Source organism: Panthera tigris, chromosome D4 (assembly GCF_018350195.1).
Source record: "Panthera tigris isolate Pti1 chromosome D4, P.tigris_Pti1_mat1.1, whole genome shotgun sequence".
In the NCBI taxonomy this organism is placed as follows: domain Eukaryota; kingdom Metazoa; phylum Chordata; class Mammalia; order Carnivora; family Felidae; genus Panthera; species Panthera tigris.
The window spans coordinates 73,984,422-74,005,691 of NC_056672.1; the positions used below are offsets into that span (position 1 = coordinate 73,984,422).

The following is a 21,270-nucleotide window of genomic DNA, read 5'->3' on the forward strand; positions in this document are numbered from 1 at the left end:
GGATGGGTGGGCTTGGAGGGTCAGGAGGTACACAGCCTGCCTTTTTCTCCTACTTGAAAGTAAGGAAGGGAACAGTAGCAACATTCTGGAACACATGGCAGCAGCTGAAGATAAGATAAAGGGAGAAGCTAGGCTGGTTGTTCCAAGAACATGATTGGTGTGTTGGCTACCACTGTCTTGTGCGGTTTTTAAAAATAGAAAGACCAGAGGGTGGAGCTTTCTAGTTAAAAGCCTGAGTATTTTTTTTTTTTAATGTTTATTTATTTTGAGAGAGAAGGCATGTGCAGGTGCATGAGCAGGGAAGGGGCAGAGAGAGAGGGAGAGAGATAATCCCAAGCAGGTTCCCTGCTGTTAGCCTGGAGCTTGACTTGGGGCTTGAACCCATGAACTGTGAGATCATGACCTGAGCTGAAATCAAGAGTCAGACGCCTAACTGAGCCCCTCCACGCACCCCGAAAGCGTGAGTACTTTTAATTGCCCTTCCCTCCTCTGCCAGACACGTTTGTTCTCGTTCTTGAGGCCTTGCCCTGTTTTATTCTCTTCGTACCTGTCCCTGGCTCTTGTCTTCCTGCACACTAGAAACAGCTCCCCGACACTCTAGGCCTTCCTGACAGGAATTCAGAGTATTTCTTTTGGTTTTGACCCGGTTTCCTGACAAACAGCATGTGACTTGTCTTATTGCCCACACACCTCCTGACAAGGACAGCTGTGTGTTCAGTCCAAGCTCTCATGTGCTGTTAACCTATATTGTGTGTATCTCACATTGGAGGGCCCACTGTGCAGTGTGGCGTCCACGATTTCAAATCAACGTAATGGAAAGGAAAATTCTGTGGGACATGCTTAGGAAGTGGTTTTTAAAATAGATCACATTTACTAGGGTGATTGGGTGGCTCAGTTGGTTAAGTGTCCGACTTCTGCTCAGGTCATGATCTCACGGCCAGTGAGTTCGAGCCCCGCAGTGGGTTCTGTGCTGACAGCTCAGAGCCTGGAGCCTGCTTCGGGTTCTGTGTCTCCCTCTCTCTCTGCCCCTCCCCCACTCATGCTTTGTCTCGCTCTCAAAAATAAATAAGTGTGTAAAAAAAATTTAAAATAATAAAATAAAAATAGCTCACACTTACTAACACCAACTTTATACCAGGAGCAATTCCAGGTGTTTTACATAGTTGAATTCTCCCTCTGTCTCTCTGAGATATTATTCCCATTTACACATTTGGAAACTGAGGCACATGGCAATAAAGTCACTTGCCCAAGGTCACAGAGCCAATTGGCGGCTAAGTCTGGATTTGAACCTGGGTCTGTCTAGCTTCCCAACCCGAATCTCTGCACGATTTAATTCAAATTGTTCAGAGCGTGGCAACGTTGCAAGTGGTCCATTTCTAAAGGAGTTAGAAAGTGAGTCTGTAACTGGCAGACCTGTTTCAAAGAACAAGATGGAATCACTTATTCGGCAGTTCTGAGCCCCCCCTCCCCCCACCACGTCCCATCCGCTGCCACACTTGGAGATTCTGCCAGGCTGGGAAGAACTTCGTTCCCTCTCACTCCATCCAGGTTGCCAGAGTGGGCAGCCAGCCCTCAGACACGAGTCTGGAACCCTTGCAAACACGATGGGGCAGAGTGTACAGCTGCTGAGCAATGGTGGCTCTGGCCGGAGCCTGTGGTTTTCTGGATTTATCTGTAGCTGAAGCCCTGCTGATTGCATTCACAGCTTTTCATTCACTACTTCAGATGCAGGTAGCAAATACTGAGGGCGGGGTGGGTGCTGGGGGACAGCTAAGAGCATGGGCAGAAGCCGCTCTATGCGCTAAAGGTTTTTTTTCTCTTTTGGGGGAAGGGGACATTGAGCGATGACCACATCATGTGCTGGGGTCGGCCTTAGTTAAACAAGGATACCTATGAGAACGGGGCACAGGAAAGGGTTCCCAGAAGAAGGGCCCTTTCAGCTGAGACCTGACAATGTGACAGCTGATGATGTGGAATGGGGTTGAGGGTTACCCTCCAGATGGAGAGGAATGGAGACCACTGAGAATGGGAAGTGAGCAAGGGCACGGGGGTGTAGGAGGAACTGAGAAATGTTCCGTGTTCTTGGACTTTGGGGTTGGGGGAGAGCTAGTAAACATTAGGTCAGGGTAGGCTAGGGGTGGAGAGGGGCTTGGGCTTGCCACCTACAGCCTTGTGAATCCATCAAGATATTGCTAGCTAAGTCTGCGAACGTGACTAGATTTTACTCACCTTTTACCAGATTTGAGTCACCATTCTCTCTTCTAGGTGGGGCCCCTGCACCCTCATGCCATAGAGCCAGCACTTAACCATGTGCTGAAGTTTCAAAGAAGCACGAGACGCTTTGCCTTGCTGTCCAAGAATGCAGCTCACTCCCACTGGAGACTTCCCATGAAGCACTTCATCCATCGTCTCCCTTAAGTCTGACCATCTCTCAGTTTAGCGGATACTGTTACCTTTCTTTCATGAAGGAGGGAACTGAAGCTCAGAGAGGTGAGCCCACCTGTGCAAATTCGTCTGCCAGGAAGGGGTAGAGCTTGGTCAGCCAGTTCCAAAGGCCCAGGTCTTCTGTGCCTCCCTAGCAAAGGGGACTAATGCATCAACACGTTTAAGTTCATGCTGGAGTGACAAGCAGTGGGGATGGGAGTGAAGGGAGCCTGGCAGGAAGGGCAGGAGTTCGGTCCCCGGCTTCATGCAGGGGGTGAGCCTTGCCAGACAGGCAGGATTTGGACAGGTGCTGACCTGGCCACACACCCGCCAAAGGATCCCTTTCGACATCCCATCAGCAGTTAGTAAAGTTCCAACATCCCACGGGGCTCACTCTCATGTCCCCAAATTGTGTTTTCAGAAATTAGGCAAACTAAATAGGGATCTTGTGTATCTTGTTCAGTGCTGCCCAGTACAATGGCCTGGCACTTAGCAGGCAGCCAGTGTCCTTTGTTGCTGAATAAGTGAATGAACTTCATTTCTAGTTACCTACTGCCTGGATCTCTACTTGCCTGGTGAGTGAAGGCACCTGGCCAGTATCTACTGCTCTGTTCCTCAATCACTGCTCACTGCCCCCAAGCACTCCACCTCGAGGCCGAGCACTCAGCCAACTAAGTCCTGTGGCCTCAGAGGCCCCCGGCAATTTGGCAACATCTGTTGAAATTAAGAATGCATCCATTCTGACTCAGCAAGTCCACTTGGAGAAATGCAGGCTGGGGCATGTACACAGCAACGTGGCTAGGACCATCCCAGCAAGGCCTGGGAGCCAGTGGGGACATCCCCCTCACCCCCCATGTGTCCTCCAGGGGAGAGGGACAAAGGAAAGAGTCTTCCTACAATATTTGGAGATTTATGTCTCCCTTCGAAAGGAGGCAGAGTGGAGTGTTCTAGCATGAGGTGAACGCCAGGGAACTCTGTTGAATGAAAATGCAGGGTGCCCAACAGAGTAGAACAGGCTCCCTTTGGTAGAAATACACAGGCGTGTTCGTGTGTCCATATGGGCCCTATGGAGCAATACGCAAGGTTTGTGAGCTCCCGGGGTGGGGGGGTGGGGGGCGGCACTTTTCCCTGTAGACCCCTCTGAGCCCAGAGTGGGAGGGGTGCGGCCAGCAGCCAATGTCTGGTGAGCAGCTCTGTGTCCGGCAGTTGTGAACACTTCATACAGACTATCTCATTAAAGCTTTACAGTCCCATGGATGATCTGTTCTGTCCAGAAAACGAAGACACCGAGACATGAACCACTTGACCAGAGATGATCTAAAAAAGCCCAGAGAATTGGCTCGGAGCTCTGGTAGCCTGATCCTCCAACAGATGCTCTTAGGGTTTTAGATGCACCAGATGAGAAGTTTCTGGTCCCCAAGACGGCCTCATCCGCCCCATCCGCCCCATCCGCCCCATCCGCCCCATCCGCCCCGGGGCCGCGCCTGTGTTAGATGGGCGGGCGGGAGACTCAGGTGCGGAGGCTCGGGTCGGGCGGCCGGGTCCCCGCGGGCCCCAGAGGCGTGCACGTGGTCGGCGGGCGCGGAGGCGCTTCCCGGCGTCCCGGAGGGCGCCTGGCTGATGCAAGGGAGGTCACCCTCTGGGCCCCAGGAGCCGGGCGGGCGGCTCCTCCCGGTGGGGTGACGGCGCGGGGCGGCCCGGCCGGGGGCGGGACCGCGGAGCGCGGCGGGCGGGGCGGGGCGCGGATGCCGGAGGCTGCGGCGTGGAGGGGCTGCGGCGGCCCGGACCTTCCGCGTCCCCGGGCGGTGGCGGCGGCGGCGGCGGCGGCGCGGGCGGTGAGTGTGCGCGGCTCGGGGCGCGCGCCCGGGTGGTTGCGCGGGCGCGGGAGGCCGCGAGCCCAGATTGGAGCGGCGCGGCCGCCTGGGCGTCCTCTCTCGGCCTGGGGTCGGCGGCGCGGGCGCGGCCGGGCTCTCGGTGCGCCCTGGGCCCCGTTCCCGCGCGTGTCGTGCGTGGGAGGCGTTCTCCGGCGGCTCCTGGGGACGGGGGACGGGGCCGGGGCCGGTTGGGGGGGGGGGGCTTCCGAGATGAGGGATACTCGGTGGACAGGACTTGAAGGCAGAGACTGGAGCAGGACAGCTGCCCAAGGCCAAGGCCAGGTGTGGCGGGACATCCACGGTCCGAATGAGCCCTGTCCTGCTCGGACTCCGTCCTGGACTGGCTCTTTGACCTTGGATAGTTCACTTTCATTTCTGGGTCTTAATTTCCTCATCTGCAAAATGGAGAGCTTGGACCCATTGTCTTTCAAGTCTTTTCCACCTAAAACTTCTGTGACAGGCCCTCTTATGGCCTTTTGTTGGGGCTTTCCAGTGTAATGAAAACAAAACCTGACTCGAGAAAACTGTTAAGCTCTTTCTGTCTCTCACGTCCATCTCAGTGAGGCACAAGGTTCCTGGGGAGCCTGGGCATTTTGTCTGCACAAATGGAGACCTTTGCTCAGCGGGACTTAAGGATCTCTTCGTCTGCAGGGGCTCACCACCTAATTAGAAAAAGACCTATGACTGGAAGTTCTGGTTAAAATGCAGCATCAGCAAAGGAAACTAAGGAAACTGGGGAGTGGATGCCCAGTTAGTTGCTGGAGCCCCAGGGCTGTGCTTACTCGCTGGCTCTGCCTCCACCCTGGTGTCTGGGTGTCTCTCCCAGGTACCCCTAGGGCTGGTGCGGGGCTGAGCAGAATGGTGAGCCCAGGACATGCTGGAAGGTGATGGGTCCATGTCAGCCCTTGGCCAGTGTCGCTAAAACCCCTTCCACCCTCTGCAGCCTCCAGGTTGGACCAGGGGCTGCAGGGTGAGGGCAGAGGGCCCTGGTGGGGCCCATCCTGGCCTCTGGTCTATACCTCTCTCTGCATGGCAGCCCTTTCTCTCACCGCCACCTCTGCAAAGCCTTTCCCCCACCCCAGGGTTCTGAGGCCCCCCATGTTCTGCCTGCTCCCTTTGCCTGCCTAGTTTGGTCATTATTTCCCTTTCTGAGTTCAATTTTCCCACCATATGGGATTCCCCAGCAGGGAGGGGTGACCAAGGATTTAAGATTTTACTTTTGGTGTTAGAGTCAAGAAAGCACAGGGCTGACACTTCAAGGTTCTTAGGGAATGTTGGTGGAGTGAAAATAGTGATAGGTGTATTCCTTCGGTGATGCCTATATGCCCCGTGCTGCTCTGAGTGATTTACATGCACAAACAGTTTTAGCCTCAGTTACCATTATTATCACCCTTTACATGTAAAGAAAGTGAGGCAGATTGAAGTTAAGTGACTTGCTCCAGGTCACACAGGAGGGAAATGGTACAACTATACAGGTACCTTTTAACCATTACACATTATCAGGCAGATGAATGACTTCTGATTGAGACTTTGTGGGAAGCTAATTGGGCCAACTGGGGTGCTGGGATTGCTTTTCAAAGACAATGCCAAGTTGTGGGATTTTGCAACTAATGGAAACTTTCCATAGGGGAAGAGTGTCTGGGCAGCTCCAGCTTGTGGGTGGTCCCTCCTGCCTGGAGGAGGGAGGGCAGGCTCCTGGGTCCCACAGGCCTTTCTGAGACTCCTGAACAGCTTCTCTGGGCTGCAGGCTGCTAGCTATGACGCCCCCGGGTTTCTGGTCTGGGAAATGGGTCTAAGGTTTATGTTCGCCTCATGGGCCCAGGAGATGATCAGAGGAGATGGGGAAGGGCTTCAGAAATTGCCAGGTTCAGGGCAGACTTCCTTGGGCTGTTGTTGTTGGTTTTGTGCTTCTGGGGCATGTAAGATAAGAGGAAGGAAGTAAGGGGTGGTGCCATAGTCTGGTTAATGCAGAGCAGTATTTGGGAATGCCTGCTGTGGGCAGGCATTGGTGGTGGTGGGGGGCGGAGGGCGGAGATCAGCATCTCAGAAGCCAGCAGGAATTTGTTGTGCACCATGCCTGGGAGACATAGCCTCCCTGGACCCACTCTGTCTTTTTTTCTTTTCTTTCCTTTAAGGTGCGTTAAAGAACAGGCTGAGAGATAGCCAGACCTGGGTCCTGAGGCTCAGGGCCTAGGAATTATGTGCTTGGACCTCGGTTCCCCTCTTGGTCCTACCTACATCTTCCAGCCACCCTGTCATGGGCAGGTCTCTTTATATCTTTGACTCTGAGTTTTCTCTCTTTCTGAGGAAAGAGGCCTGCTTGGTGAGCAGGGTCCTGGATGTCATGCCTGTATCTCTTTCTGTCATCCCTGCAGCAGCCATGCCAGGGAGGATTCCCTGTTCCCATTTTACAGATGAGACAGCAAGGCTCAGGGAATTAAGAACCTTGCCACAGAGCATGTGAGTGGCCGAGCAGGGATTCAAATCCAGGCTCTTGGGTATTCAAGTCATTGCTTTTTCATAACATTTTGTTACTTTGTGGCCTCAGAGCTGGATACAGGGCAGGTTAGTGACCCCAAGTGATCTTCTGGAGCTTAAAGTCCCTGCTGACTTGAGGTGCCTGCAGCCTGCTCAGACACATGGCCCCCCACTTAGAAAGCCCCCTGCCCCCAACCTGGGTTAATGCTCTGCTGTGACCATCTTGAAATTCTTCGTCATTTTTGAAAAGGGGACCCCACATTTTCATTATGCAGGAGGCCCCACAAATTATGTAGCCGGTCCTTTTTAAAAGACCGAGAGAAACGGAGGGTAGTGAGGGTGTGGGAGTCAGCCTCCCCTCTTTTGGAGATCTGAGCAGTGGCGATCCGCCCTCGGGCCAGCATGGAATTAAGCAGATGTGTGCCCCCAACAGGGGACACTTGTTTTCACCAGCATCAGGAACCATGGCAGCAAAAACGTACTCTACTGGACTTTCACCAAGATGGTTAGCAAGGCTGGGGTGTCATCCCAGGGACGTAGGCAAGGTTTTCCTTGGTGATGGGTAATTCTCAGGGCCCCCGGCAGACACAGAGAGAGTAAGTGCGGGCTCCAGCCAGTGTGTGGCACTGGGGACTCTGCTTTGGCTTCAAGAGAATCCCCATAAAGGACATTTCTGCTTTGTTGACGACAGTGGCTTAGGGTCATGGCCATGCCCACTGTGCTGTCACTGACCCAACTCCTGAGACTTTGGAAGTGTTTCCAAGGTCTTTTAGCGCTAAATGCCAGGGGGATGCATTGCCTTCTTCACCCTCCTGTTTCTCATCTCCTAATAGAGAACAGGAATTATTTAACTGACAGTATTTCTGTTTTAGCTTTGGCCACCTAGAAGCTCAAAACCAAATTCTTGGCTCAGGCGTGACAACTGTGCCAAACCTCAAAGCAGCAACTGTGAGAGCTAGTATTTGTGGGATGTGTCCTTTGTTCCAGAGGCCCTTGTCTGCCCTTTATATGTATCACCGCACTGATTCTTCATGACAGCCTTGTGGGGAAGGTACCATTGTTTGAGGATAGGGAGCTAAATCTCTTTGAGGCTAAACCACTTGCCCAAGTTTACTTAACTCATAGGTAGTAGAACCGTTGTTTAAACTGGTTAGTCTGAACCTGGAGCCCATGCTCTTCAGCAGAAACTTCCACTGCCTCTGCTGGGGACCTTGATTGCCTGAATATCTGGTTATTTTCGTTCTTCATGGTTCTCATTTTTTCTTTCTTTCTTTCTTTCTTTCTTTCTTTCTTTCTTTCTTTCTCTTCCTTCCTTCCTTCCTTCCTTCCTTCCTTCCTTCCTTCCTTCCTTCTTTTCTTTTCTTTCTTTCTCCCTTCCTTCTTTCTTTCTTTTTTCCTTCCTTTGTTCCTTTTTTCTTTTCTTTTCTTCTTTCCTTCTTTTCTCTTTCTTTTTCTTTCTTCCTTCCTTTCTTCCTCCTTCTCTTTCTTTCTTTCTTTCTTTCTTTCTTTCTTTCTTTCTTTTGTGTTTCCCACCATCCTGATTTTTCTTTTTTCATTTGTATTTTGCAATGTCTTCTGGAAAGCTGTTTGAGATCCTTTGTATAAATAAGGCTCCCCATGATGAATATACTGGTTCTGTGCCTGGTTGCCTGGGTGCTCTGAATAAGGGAACAGAACTCCCAGATGACTGGGAGTGGGGCCTGGTTATTTCATGAGTTCCAAGTGAGTATCTGGATGTGTCTGAGCTAGGGAAGACCCAAAACCACAGGGAAGTTCTCAGTTCTCCCTTGGAGGGTTTTATTTCCTCCTCTTCAGTCCTGAGAATGTTCCTCAGCAAGACGGAAAGAGCAAAGTCAGTGGAAAGACTCCTGGTGGCTCTCTCTGGTTTTGGGATGACTTTGGCCTTGGCAAGGCCAAGAAGCCCAGACTGCCCAGGCCTGAAGTTCTTTCCTGTGCTGTTTTCTGAAGGCAAGTGAAGCTGAGTTGGCCACTCCAGAATGAACCACAGCTCCAAGATGGGGAAGTAGAAGCCCAGCTGGCTCTCTGCCATGGCCTGCGAACCTCAGATGGGCCCCAGTGGGGCAGCTGGCCCGTTGCCCCCCTCCTCCCCTGGCTGGAATGCCTTGCCTGGAGGGCGTCCCCCAGGCTGGGGGCAAGGTAAGGTCATGACCCTTTATTTCCCTCCCCTCTCCCCAGGATGCTGGGCTGGACTCACATAGCACAATGGAGGGGAGGGGAGTGAAGGACACAGGAGAGCCTTTAGCTAGGGGTGGGCATTTTAGGATACATTTCTAGGCCTGTCTGTCATTTCTCCCCATTCTCTCTATCACCATCTTGTTAGACCAAATCGCTGTCACCCTCTGCTTGGATCCCTGCCGTATCTTCCTAGCTGATCTCTCCTTCTTGCCTCTTCCATTTACGTGACATTTAGAGTGACCTTTTAAAAATGCAGAACAGACCATGTCACTTTCGGCTTCAGTGTTTCCTATGGGGCTTAGTGTGAAGATCTGTCAATCGCTGGCTTGCAAGGCCTGCCTTAGTGACTCCTGCTACCCGTTCTTTGTTCCTGCCATGCTGTCCTGCCTCAGGGCCTTTGCATCTGCTGTTTCTTCAGCTTGTTATGCTCTTTCCCTACCTCCTTTCCTCTGATTAATTTCAACTCATGCTTCAGAGCTCAGTTCAAATATCCCTTCTACAAGGAATTCTCTCCTGATGCCCCAGCCTAAGCCAGGACTCCCTGATATATTCCTGCTTCTCCCCATAGCACTTAGCATAGTCTGTAATTAAATGCTGACCTGTGTGATAAAGTGTTGAATCTCCAGCTTCTCTACTAGAATGTAAGTTCCACGAGGGCAGGGGCTCTGTGTTGTCTTGTTCATTCCTGCATTTGCAGTACCTAGCACAGGCTTGGCCTGTCGTAGATGCTCAGTACGTATTTTGTTGAATGAACAGGATGAATGGGTGGCTGGGCATTGGCATTTTGAATTGCGGCTGGTTACTTAGATGATTTGAAACTTGACTACTTAAAAACAAGGGTTTCTTCTACTACTGTTATTGGTAAAACAGTTTACACACACACACACACACACACACACACACACACACACACACCAGTAGGATGGAGTGGAATGAAATAATTTTCCTTTAGAACTTTGAAGACATTGCTCCGCTGGTTTTTGGCAAGCCAGTTCTTGCTTCTTTGTAGGAAATTCCTCCTTGCTACACACACACACACACACACACACACACACACACACACACACGTGTGCACACACACCTGTGAATGCCCATTCCTTTGGTCACTTTTCAAGTTCTTTTTCTTATCTAGGTGTAATAAAAGTATTTCTAAGTAGAGACTTACTGTTTCCACTCTAAGGAACAGATGAGAGAGATTATTGCCAGGAATCCAGGAACTTGGTTTGAAAGACAAAGAGAGTCATCGTGCAGAGTCTTTGCCTTGCTGGGACCAGCGCTTTCGTCGATGTGCAAAGAGCCGGTGTAGGGAAGCAGCTGGTGTTCTCCATGCCTAGCACCCCGGTCCACATGAGTTTTCTGTGCTGTGCTGTGAAATGGGGTGCTGGTCTGTGGCCCCACCCGGCGTGACCGCCCTGGTTTTGGGCACTGCCTTTGCCCCTGTTTCTTACTTTCATTTCCTCTGGTGACTTCGGGCAGGTCTATTCGCCTTTCAGAGGCTCTGTTCCCTTTTCTCTGACAGTGGTACCCACCTTTTAGGGCTCTTGGAGGATGAAATGAGATTAGGACCGTGAAGCCCCAGCCCTGTGCCTGGTGCCTGGTAAGGGCTCAATACTTAGAAGCTATTCTTATTGTACCTCATGCAAACTCATTTCTGCCTTTATTTTCTTTTTGTCTAGTTTCTCTCGCTTGCTTATTTTTATTTTTTTAATTTTTATTATTATTATTTTTTAAATCTTTATTTATATTTAAGAGAGAGAGAGAGAGAGAGCAGGGGAGGAGCAGGGAGAGAGGGAGACACAGAATCCGAAGCAGGCTCCAGGCCCTGAGCTATCAGCACAGATCCCGACATGGGGCTCGAATCCACAAACCACGAGATCATGACCTGAGCTTAACCAACTGAGCCACCCGAGCGTCCCACACTTGCTTATTTTTAAATCAAGTTTTATAATTTTATATTTATTTATTTATTTATTTATTTATTTATTTATTATTTTTGAGAGAGGGAAACAGAGTGCAGGTGGGGGTGGGGCAGAGAGAGAGGGAGACACAGAATCCGAAGCAGGCTCCAGGCTCTGAGCTGTCAGCACAGAGCCCAGTGCGGGACTTGAAATCACGAACCGTGAGATCATGACCTGAGCCAAAGTTGGACGCTTAACCAACTGAGTCAACCAGGTGCCCGTTTTCATATTTTATTTTTATAAAGCCACCTTAAATCCAGGAGTGGGAGGGTAAGAACGAATACAACTAAAGCCATGCATGGGTTGCTTTACTGTAACTTTTGAGTCCCAACAAGCTTGCTTTTAAATTGGCAACGACAGTGGCCAGTTATTCAACCCCTGTGTTTCTCCGAGCATTTATTTTCATCATCTCTGCAAAGCTGCATGTGGTGATATGATCCCCCTCCAAGCGAGGAAGCAGGCCAGGGATTTAGATCACTTTTTCTTTTTTAAAAATTTTTTTTAATGTTTAATGTTTATTTTTGTTTTTAATGTTTTAATGTCTCTGACAGAGAGAGACAGAGCATAAACAGGGAAGGGCAGAGAGAGAGGGAGACACAGAATATGAAGCAGGCTCCAGGCTCTGAGCTGTCAGCCCAGAGCCTGACACGGGGCTCGAACTCACAGACTGCGAGATTGTGACCTGAGCCGAAGTCGGACACTCAACCGACTGAGCCACCCAGGGGTCCCTAGATCACTTTTTCGTGGCTACTCTGTGAGCGAGAGGCTGGGCTACACTTTGACTCCTATAGCTAGCTGTCTAGCTTATACTTTCCTTGGCTCCCCACCTTGCCTCCACACCCCTTCCTTCTTGCAAAAACTTAAAAAAGAGAGAAAAAAAAAGAAAAGAAAGCAAATAAAGTTCTTTTTGGCAGGGCATCCAACGCTCTTTTAACCTTGAGATGACAGATGATAAAAAAAAAGACATAAAAAAAGACATAAAAAAAGAACTCTAATTGGGGGTTAGGGGCCAGGGTTCTGTCGTGTCAATTCATTTATACATCAAACATTTATTTAGTGCCTACTGTATGGCAGGTATGAACCCAGCTCCGGGGATTCAGTGTTGAGCAGAACCAGTGTGGGAGTACATAGTCTCCCACATTGGGGGATAGACTTTAATCAATTAGTTGAATACCTATGTAAGCAAATAATTGCAAGCGTATGTACTTATCTTTGAATATGTACTCCTTTGAAGAGCAGTTCTGAGTAGGTTTACAGAAGGATTTGATCTGTTAGGGGTGTAGTGTCAGGGAAGACTCCCTTGAGAGGTGGTTAATGAGCTGGAATATCAATGATGAATAGGATTTCACTGGGTGAAGCCCAGTGGAAGTGTTCTAGGGAAAGGGAACAGCATTTGCAAAGGCCCTGGGGTGGGAGTGAACACTGCTTGTTCCAAAACCGAAGGACGCTGGCGTGGCAAGACACAGAAGGAAGCTGAATGGCTCGAGGTGAGTTTGGTAGGAGGCGGGTTCTTCAGAGGGCTGGGCGAGTGTGGTAAGGAGGTTGGTTTTTGTCAGTAGAACACCAAAAAGCTATTGAAAGTTTTACTCAGAGGACTGATAGCATCCAGTTCACGCACTGGCTGATGCGTGGAGAATGCATTGTAAGCGGGTAGGTTTGGAGAAACCAGTGAGGAGGCTGCCAAAGGGCATGAGGGAGAGGTGAAGGTAGCCTGGCCTGGGTTGTGGTGGAGATGCCAGGAGGTGCATGGAGTTGAGAGACATTTTGTTGGCCCAGCTGGCAGGGCCCAGAGAGGGGCTGAGTGAGGAGGTGGAGACAATGGCGGGGGTGGGGCAGGAATTGTCAGGAAGGTAGGGCTAGTCATTTGGTTTTAAAGACTCAGGGGCGCCTGGGTGTCTCAGTCAGTTAAGCGTCTGACTTTGGCTCAGGTCATGATCTCACAGTTGGTGAGTTCAAGCCCCGCGCCGGGCTCTGTGCTGACAGCTCAGAGCCTGGAACCTGCTTCGGATTCTGTGTCTCCCTCTCTCTCTGCCCCTCACCTTCTCATGCTCTGTCTCTCTCTCCTTCAAAAATAAATAAACATTAAAAAAAATTAAAAGAAAAAAAGACATACTGCCCAGAGCTAGGCTCAGGTGACAGGAAGTTTGGGCCAGCAGATAATGTATTTATGGTTTAATCTCTTCATGCTGCCCCATTTTCTAAGCCTCGCCCACAGAAAATGTGCCAGCATATCTAGGCCCAGCCTTGCGTGGCTGAACACTGGGGATCCCCCCTCTCCTGCCCACTCCAGCTGCGTGGCTGCTGACAGGGTGGCTCACGGGACCTCCTGCTGTGGTGGAAGGACATCTGGATCCTTCTGTCCAGATTCTCTCTACTAGTAGCAGAAGGCAGATTTAGCTTCATTCCTTGGCTGTTCCTCCCTGGGCCTGAGGGGTTTCAGTCCCCAGGGGCTTTCACCCCAGCAGACCTCACTGGGCTGGCCTAGTCGACGTCCTGCCTGGCTTGTGGCCAGACTGAGTTGATGTGTGGTGTTTTGTGAGGTTACGCTTAATTCAGTTGGTGCTTTTGAATTGTCAAGTGAGTTGCAGATACCCTGGGGAGGGGTTACCAGTAAGTCAGTGTCTTCATTTTCTGTGGCTGCCCTAACCAATTACCGCCCACACAGTGGCTGGCGAAAGATCCGTCCTCTGACAGTTCTGGAAGCTGGAAGTCTGATGCTGGCTTCCCGGAGCTAAAGCCCCCATGTCAGCAGGGCCGCCTTCCTTCAGGAGCGCAGGGAGAATCTGTTCCCAGCTTCCAGAAGCCACACATACTGCTTGGCCCATGAACCTTCCTCCACCTCAAAGGCAACAGTGTTCCATCTCTGTCCCTTTCTTCCCTGGTCACATCCCTCCTGACCCTTCAGCCGCCTCTCCCAGTTTCAAGGATGCTTGTGATTACATTGGGCCCATCCCAACAGCCCAGGAGAACCCCCCTATTTCGGGCCAGTGGATTAGCCACTTTAACTCCATCTGTAGCCTTAATTCTCCTTCGCCGTGTAACATAACGTGTTCATGGGTTCTGGGGAGTACGGCGGGGACATGTTTGGGGGTTCATTGTTCTGCCTACCACAGTCAGACAGAGCCCGCTGGGAATGTAATATTTGGGTGAGCTTCCTGTGTGGTGGTGTTCATACAAATGTCTGAAACATCACCTTCTTCATGTACTTAGTTGTACAGTCTGCTTAAATATCTTTTTTGCGGCTCCTGGGTGGCTCATTTGGTTAAGCATCTGACTCTTGATTTTGGCTCAGGTCACGATCTCACAGTTCGTGAGATGGAGCCCTGCGTCGGGCCCCACGCTGATGGCTTAGGATTCTCTCTCTCCCTCTCTCTCAGCTCCTCCCTTGCTCATTCTTTGCTGTTTCTCTCTCTCTCTCTCAAAATAAATAAACATTAAAAAAAAAATCTTTTGTGATGGGGAGCTCACTACTTCCAACTCTTTGTCTGGACAGCTCTCATTCTTGGGAGGTTCTTCCTTTATAGGGTCTTGCATTGTGTCCGGGTAGCCTCCAGGCTCTGGTCTCAGTTCTGCCTCCTCAGGGGTTCTGGTCAATTTCGGTCCTTCTCGCGTGGGGACTCGAGGACTGCCACCACGTCCCTCCTTGCCATGAGAAGGTTCTCGTGGCCAGAGGAGGTGATGCCATCAGGGTCTGGGCTCGTCCACAGTGGTGCTCGCTCAGCCAGGTGAAGCTTCTGGTGTGCTTTCAGAGCTCCGCAATGGCCAGGTCCTCACGGTTCTGCGGATCGACAACACCTGTGCGCCCATCTCCTTCGATCTGGGCGCCGCAGAAGAGCAACTGCAGACCTGGGGCATTCAGGTGAGTGTGGGTTTTATTGACACCCTGCCATTTTCCCCTCCTTCCAGCCACCTACCTGCTGGCTGTCCACCTATCCTTTCATCCAGTTGTCCACAAAACATTTGTTAAACACGTACTCTGGGCTCCGTATGGTGGGAGGTATAAGGAAGATGTATTAGGAGTGTCTCCTCCTCCCAGTTACTTCACTTAACAGGTGCGTGTTTTGGGGCGCTCGTTGTTTGCCAGGCACTGTGCAGGGCACTGGGGTCCATAGAGGTGGCCAGACCAGTGCCTGCGCTCACACAGCTCATGGGGCCCAGCACAGGAGGTGGACTCGCGCCCGATAGATCGGGTCAGGTCAGCAGGGTACGAATGCCGCGGCAGAGGCATGTACAAGGCACCGAAGACCTTCACAGGAGAAAACGATGAACTCGCCTGGGGGAGCGGTGGTTTCGAAAGCGTCACACAGGAGCAGATGCTTGATCTGGGATCTTGAAGGAAAAATAGGGGTTTGCTGGGTAGACAGGAGGAAGGGCATTTTAGGAGAGGGAACTGTATATTCAAAGGAAGAGTACGTGAATTTATTAGATAATCATGCAGTGCTTTGAAGCACAGCGATTTGAAGCCTAGGCTTCTCAGATCAGAGGTCTGGATGCAGATCTGTCTGGGTGGCTTTCAGCAGGTGAATTAACCTCTCTGGGTGGCCGTTTCATCCTCTATTAAATGAGGGCCACATTAATACCTATCAGACAGGGTGTTTGTGACGAGGAAGTAAAATAATGTGGACTAACCGTGGACAGGAAAGATACACTGCTCATTTTGCCCTGCAGATTTTAGAGTTCACTTCTTTCGGACTGAATTGCATTATTGTTTAAATCAGCATGTTATCACTTGAAGGGAAACTTTCCACATTGACGGTACTCACCCCACGTCAGCACAATGGCTGGTTTATCACACCATGTTTCCTGTCAGCCTTTGTACAAAAGAACATTTTTCTTCAACAGTTGTCTTCAGATGGGGTTTTCTTAACCAGAGAAAACAGTCCACATATTATTCTGCCATGTTCCCAGACATCATCTTTAATGGTTCGATTCTGTTTTCTTGAGCAGTCCACTCTCACAGGGCCTTTACGTGCTATGCCATTTTTGTTTGGGCAGAGAGATGCGAGTTTTCAGAGCCTTGGGCGGTATTTATCGTTATTGGTGTTGCAGTGTTGGTACCTGCTCACATGTATCGAGTGTCCATACGGACCGGACCATACTGGGCCAGTGTGCATGTGCACTTAGATATGACACACATCTGTCAAAGTAACACATAACCGCTGGAGGCAGAACAGAGGCTCCCCTCCCCCCCAGAGATGTCCGTATGTATCTACATGGTACGCATATACTTATTTTGCAACACACACGTTAGTACTGCATATGCATCATGTTATTTAATATGCACACCACCCCTACAAGTGCGTCTTCTTGTTGTCCACACTTTATAAATGAGGAACCTGAGGCTCAGAGAAGTGGGGTTACTTGGTACGTGAATGGAAGAGCCAAGGTTTGGACCCAGCCTACTGACTCTAGAGCCTGTGCCTTAACTGTTAGGCTCTCTTGGGTCTGCTGTGAGGTCCTGTGCCTCGGGCTGCAAGATCCGCACCCCCCCCTTTGCCCCCACCAAGGGCGTCCTCCTGGGTCTCGAGTTACCCCACCTCCCCAGGGCACTCATCGTTTCCTGAGCTGCATTCTGTGATTACCACTCCTAGTACTCCGAGCTCCTCAGTCTGCCTTCCGGGGCAGCCTGGAAGGTGCCTGGTCCCCCTCCCATGTGACAGTCCCATGAACTGGAAATGACATGCTTGCGTGCAGGAAGGAGGTGGGAGTGGTTCCCCGTGGCTGATTGGTCTCTTTCCCTTGCGTGGCCAAGCAGGTCCCCGCCGACCAGTACAGGAGCTTGGCCGAAAGCGCCCTCTTGGAGCCCCAAGTGAGGCGATACATCATCTACAACTCCAGGCCCATGCGGTTGGCCTTTGCTGTGGTAAGGAGGCAGGGGGGGCCGCACACTGACCTGCCGCGCCCACCCCCCGTCACACTGCTGAATTGGGCATTGTGCTCTGGAGCCTCTTGGTGTGGGTAACGGGTCTGGGGCTGGTGGCCCGGCCGGCTGGGATAGAGCAGTACACGTGTACCTGGATTTGGTATAAGAGGAAATGTATGGGAGAGAGTCGTAACCAGATTCCCAGGGAAAGGATTGGAGGCAGGGTTTACTAAGGGCAGGGCTTGGGACCGGGAATCTACAGACCCACCACTGAGACTTGGACTCAATGTCTGGCTTTGGTTAAGACTTGTCTTCTCTCTGGGGGACACCTGAGTGGCTCAGTCGATTAAGTGTCTGACTTCGGCTCACGTTATGATCTCACTGTTTGTGGGTTTGAGCCCCACATTGGGCTCTGTGCTGACAGCTCAGAGCCTGGAGCCTGCTTCACATTCTGTGTCTGCCTCTCTCTCTGCCCCTCCCCTACTCGTACTCAGTCTCTGTCTCTCAAAAATAAATAAAATATTAAAAAAAAAAGACTTGTCTTCTCTCTGGGACTTGGTTTCCCCATCTGTTCAACAACAGGTAGTTCCATTCCAGCTCTCACCATAAATACATGGGTGTGTATAAACATATATGTGTATGTGTATATGTACACTCATCGAAGACACATATGTATAAATATCTGTGTACACCTACATACACACACACACACACACACACACACACACACACACACACACATATATGGCAGAACCAGTACTTGAACCCAGGCAGTCTGGTTTCAGCATCTGTGCCCTTAACCACTCTGATTTGCTGCTTCTCTGTATATATAAATGGTCAAATAGCACTCTTAAAAATTTTTTTTAATGTTTATTCTTTTTTGGGAGAGAGACAGACAGAGAAAGAGTGGAGGAGGGGCAGAGAGAGAGGAGGAACAGAATCTGAAGCAGGCTCCAGGCTCTGAGCTGTCATCACAGAGCTTGATGCAGGTCTCAAACCCGTGAACTGTGAGATTATGACCTGAGCTGAAGTCAGATGCTCAACTGACTGAGCCACCCAGTCACCCCACAAAATGGCACTCTTGACTCCCACGTCTGCTTCTAGAAAAGGAAAAGGAATGGCCACTGGCATTTGTTAATTCTTCAACAAGTGTTGAGCTTATATATGCTATCTGATTAACCCTTGTAACAACCTGTGAAGTAGGTATTATCCCCATTTTACAGTTGAGGAAACTGAGGCTTAGTGTTGTTAATAACTTGTCCAAGGCCACCCGTAGCTGTTGAAGGATCGTTGTGGACTTCTAACTCAAATTTATTTCACTCCCAGGCCTTCTGCCCTTTTTTGCTTTATTTAAAATCCGGGTGACCCAATGTTTATGGTGGCACTATCAACAATAGATAAAGTATGGAATGAGCCCAAATGTCCATCAACTGATGAGTGGATAAAGAAGATGTGGTATATATATATATACAATGGAATACTACTCGGTGATGAAACAGAATGAAATTTTGCCATTTGCAACAATGTGGGTGGAACTAGAATGTATTATGCTATGCGAAAATATGGCTTCACTCATACATGGAGTTTAAGAAACAAAACAGATGAACATAGGAGAAGGGAAGGAAAAATAAGATAAAAAGAGAGACAAACCATAAGAGACTCTTAAATGCAGAGAACAAACTGAGGGTCGCTAGAGGGGTGTTGGGTGGGGGGATGGGTTAAATGGGCAAGGGGCATTAAGGAGGACACTTGTTGGGATGAGCACTGGGTGTTATATGTAAGTGATAAGTCACTAAATTCTACTCCTGAAATCATTATTATACTATGTGTTAAATAACTTGGATATAAATTAGAAAAATAAAAAATAAAATCCAGGTGAGCAAGAATTCAGAGTAACTATCCTTTTTTCTTTTTAGACTTCTTTTTATTTATTTTGAAGAGAGATAGAGAGAAAGCATGGGAGGGACAGAGAGAGAGGGAGACAGAATCCCAAGCAGGCTCCACACTGTCAGCGTGGAGCCGGATGTGGAGCTTAAACTCATGAACCATGAGATCATGAACTGAGGCGAAATCAAGACTCTGACGCTTAGCTGACTGAGCTACCCAGGTGCTCCCAGAGTAGCCATTCCTAACCCCTTTTCTCTACTGTTGCTTATGGACAGGGAACAAGGGCTCCTTCCTACAGACCTTGATCAGTCCCTTCCTGGCCCTGTGAGCTCTTTGACTCCAAGGAGGGCATCAGACATGTCCAAAAGAATGTGTCCCTTTGAATGGAGCTGCTTTATTCCAGGACTGGTATTCCTGACCACGCTCTTTCTCTGGCTTCTCGCAGGTGTTCTATGTGGTGGTGTGGGCTAACATCTACTCCACCAGCCAGATGTTTGCCCTGGGGAACCACTGGGTAGGTGTGCTGCTCGTGACCCTGGCTGCCATGAGCCTGACTCTGACCCTCGTGCTCATCTTCGAGAGACACCAGAGGAAGGTGAGATGTTCGGAGACCCCAGCCACGCTCCCTCCAGAAAGGGTGTTTCCGGCAGGAGAAGCCCAGGTCTGATCTTTCTCTTTTCCCTGCCTTAAAGGATTTCTGCAACCATGCGGGCCCATGAGTCCAGTGACTGAAAGAAATGAAATCACATGTGTGATTAATTCCTTTCTGTCTTTCCTATCTAATCCCTGTGGGTTGTTTTTCTGGAAGCAAGCTGTGTTTTGAGAGTCTGGAACAGGGGAGGAAGGTGTTTTGGGTTTACGGAGCCCTTTCACACTAGTAAATGGCTGAGTTGGGATTCAAGGCCAGAGTGCTCAGATCCCAAGCCATGTTCTCAGTCAGTACCCTACTGCACTAGCATTCTGTGGCTCCCTATCACACCATAAACACAGTGGCTAAAAAACCATAATGTATTATCTTATGGTTCTGGACTTCAGGGCTGCATCCTTTCTGGAGCCTTTAGGGGATAATGAAGTTTGCTGCCTTTTCGAGGTCCTGGGGGCCACCTGCATATTTTGGCCAATAACCCCTCTGCCCATCTTCCAAGCCAGAAATGGCGGGTCTAGACCTTCCCATATCTTTGATTCTTTTGGCTCCTTCTTCCACTTTCATTTATTTTTATTTTTTTAGTTTTTTAAATGTTTCTTTATTTTTGAGAGAGCCAGAGCATGAGTGCAGGAGGGGCACAGAGAGAGGGAGACACAGAATCTGAAGCAGGCTCCAGGCTCTGAGCTGTCAGCACAGAGCCCGATGTGGGGCTCGAACTCATGACCCCCGAGATCATGACCTGAGCCGAAGTTGGATGCTTACCTGACTGAGCCACCCAGGCATCCCTCCTTCTTCCACTTTTAAGGCCTCTTGTGATTCCATTGAGCTGCCCGGATTATCTGGGACAATCTCCCTTTTTTAAGGTCAGCTAATTAGCAATGTTAATTTTATCTACTACCTTAATTCCCCCTTGCTTTTATATATTCACAGGTTCTGGGGAGTAGGACTTTGGCACCGTTGGGGGCCATCACTCTGCCTACCACACCTCCACTGTCTTTCCAGCTGCTTTAAGAAGCTCCTCCCAGTACCTGGCACAGAGTTGGATTTGGAGATCCATTCTGGCTTGACTCAGGAGGAGAGGGATGCTGGGAAATGTGGTCAGAGTTTGGGGTGTGAATTCCATTTAGTTCTTGTGCTCAGAGGGACAAATAGGAACTTTATGGCTTAATCATTCTGAAAAGATCTTTGTTGGGCTTTGCGACAAGGCTGACGAAATAATGCTGCCCTTGGGCTCTGTTGAAGCTTTCATGGCTCTGGTGCTTGGCATATAAAAAATAAATTGAACTGGCTGCTCCTGCCGCAAGAAACTTCTCTTGGGGCAGGGAGAAAGTAGACTATTTTGCTTTAGCAAGAGCCAGCGAAACACCTGGCAGCTGGCAGGTGCTTCAAGGGTGCAGATGCAATTCATGCAGTTTAGAGAATGCCCACAGTGGCTATCCACCTTCTTCTCTCCCTTCCTGCCTCGCTCAGTGTTTATGAAGCCCCTGCAAGTACCAAGCAGTGTGCTAGGCACAGGGCACAGAGTTGAATAAGATCCTCTGTCTTTACTCAGAGGTAAAGCATGGGGGCCCCAGGTATGCAGTGGCCCCCCTGCCATCAGTGTTTGTTCAGTCAGGGAACCTTGGGGTTCCTTCACTCCTAATAATGACCACCATTTAATGAGCGCCTGCTGTGTGCTCTGTGTTTGGCACCGGCTGTCTACGGCTGCCAAGCATATGAGGCGGCAGGATATCTCTGCTGTTGGCTAGCTCTGCAACCGGGACTAAGTTATTACTTTGCCTCTCATGGCCTTAGCTTCTCATCTGTAAAATGGGATAATAATTGTAGCTCCCATGGGATACCTGGCTGGCTTGCAACTCTTGATCTCAGGGTCGTGACTTCAAGCCCCACTTTGGGCGTAGAGCTTACATTAAAAAAATAATAACCGTAGCTCCCTCAGAAGAT

The 21,270-nt window shown here is 50.0% G+C and overlaps 1 protein-coding gene across 6 annotated transcripts in view; it reads left to right on the forward strand.

Annotated features, from left to right (window-relative positions):
- Positions 1–371: 371 nt before the first annotated feature.
- TMEM268 (transmembrane protein 268) overlaps positions 372–21,270 on the forward strand; it is a 33,720-nt gene continuing 12,821 nt past the window's right edge. For 3 of the 6 annotated variants that reach the window (XM_042963990.1, XM_042963994.1, XM_042963995.1), the window contains exons 1-7: positions 372–460; positions 1,549–1,731; positions 2,266–2,490; positions 8,745–8,933; positions 14,680–14,789; positions 16,686–16,793; positions 19,126–19,275. In XM_042963990.1, the coding sequence (XP_042819924.1) occupies positions 8,825–8,933; positions 14,680–14,789; positions 16,686–16,793; positions 19,126–19,275 (477 nt within the window). In that variant the 5' untranslated portion in view covers positions 372–460; positions 1,549–1,731; positions 2,266–2,490; positions 8,745–8,824. Of the gene's footprint in view, positions 461–1,548; positions 1,732–1,795; positions 2,491–4,204; positions 4,260–8,744; positions 8,934–14,679; positions 14,790–16,685; positions 16,794–19,125; positions 19,276–21,270 lie in introns of those variants that run through there. The other 3 variants (XM_042963993.1, XM_042963991.1, XM_042963992.1) reach the window with 3 other exon arrangements.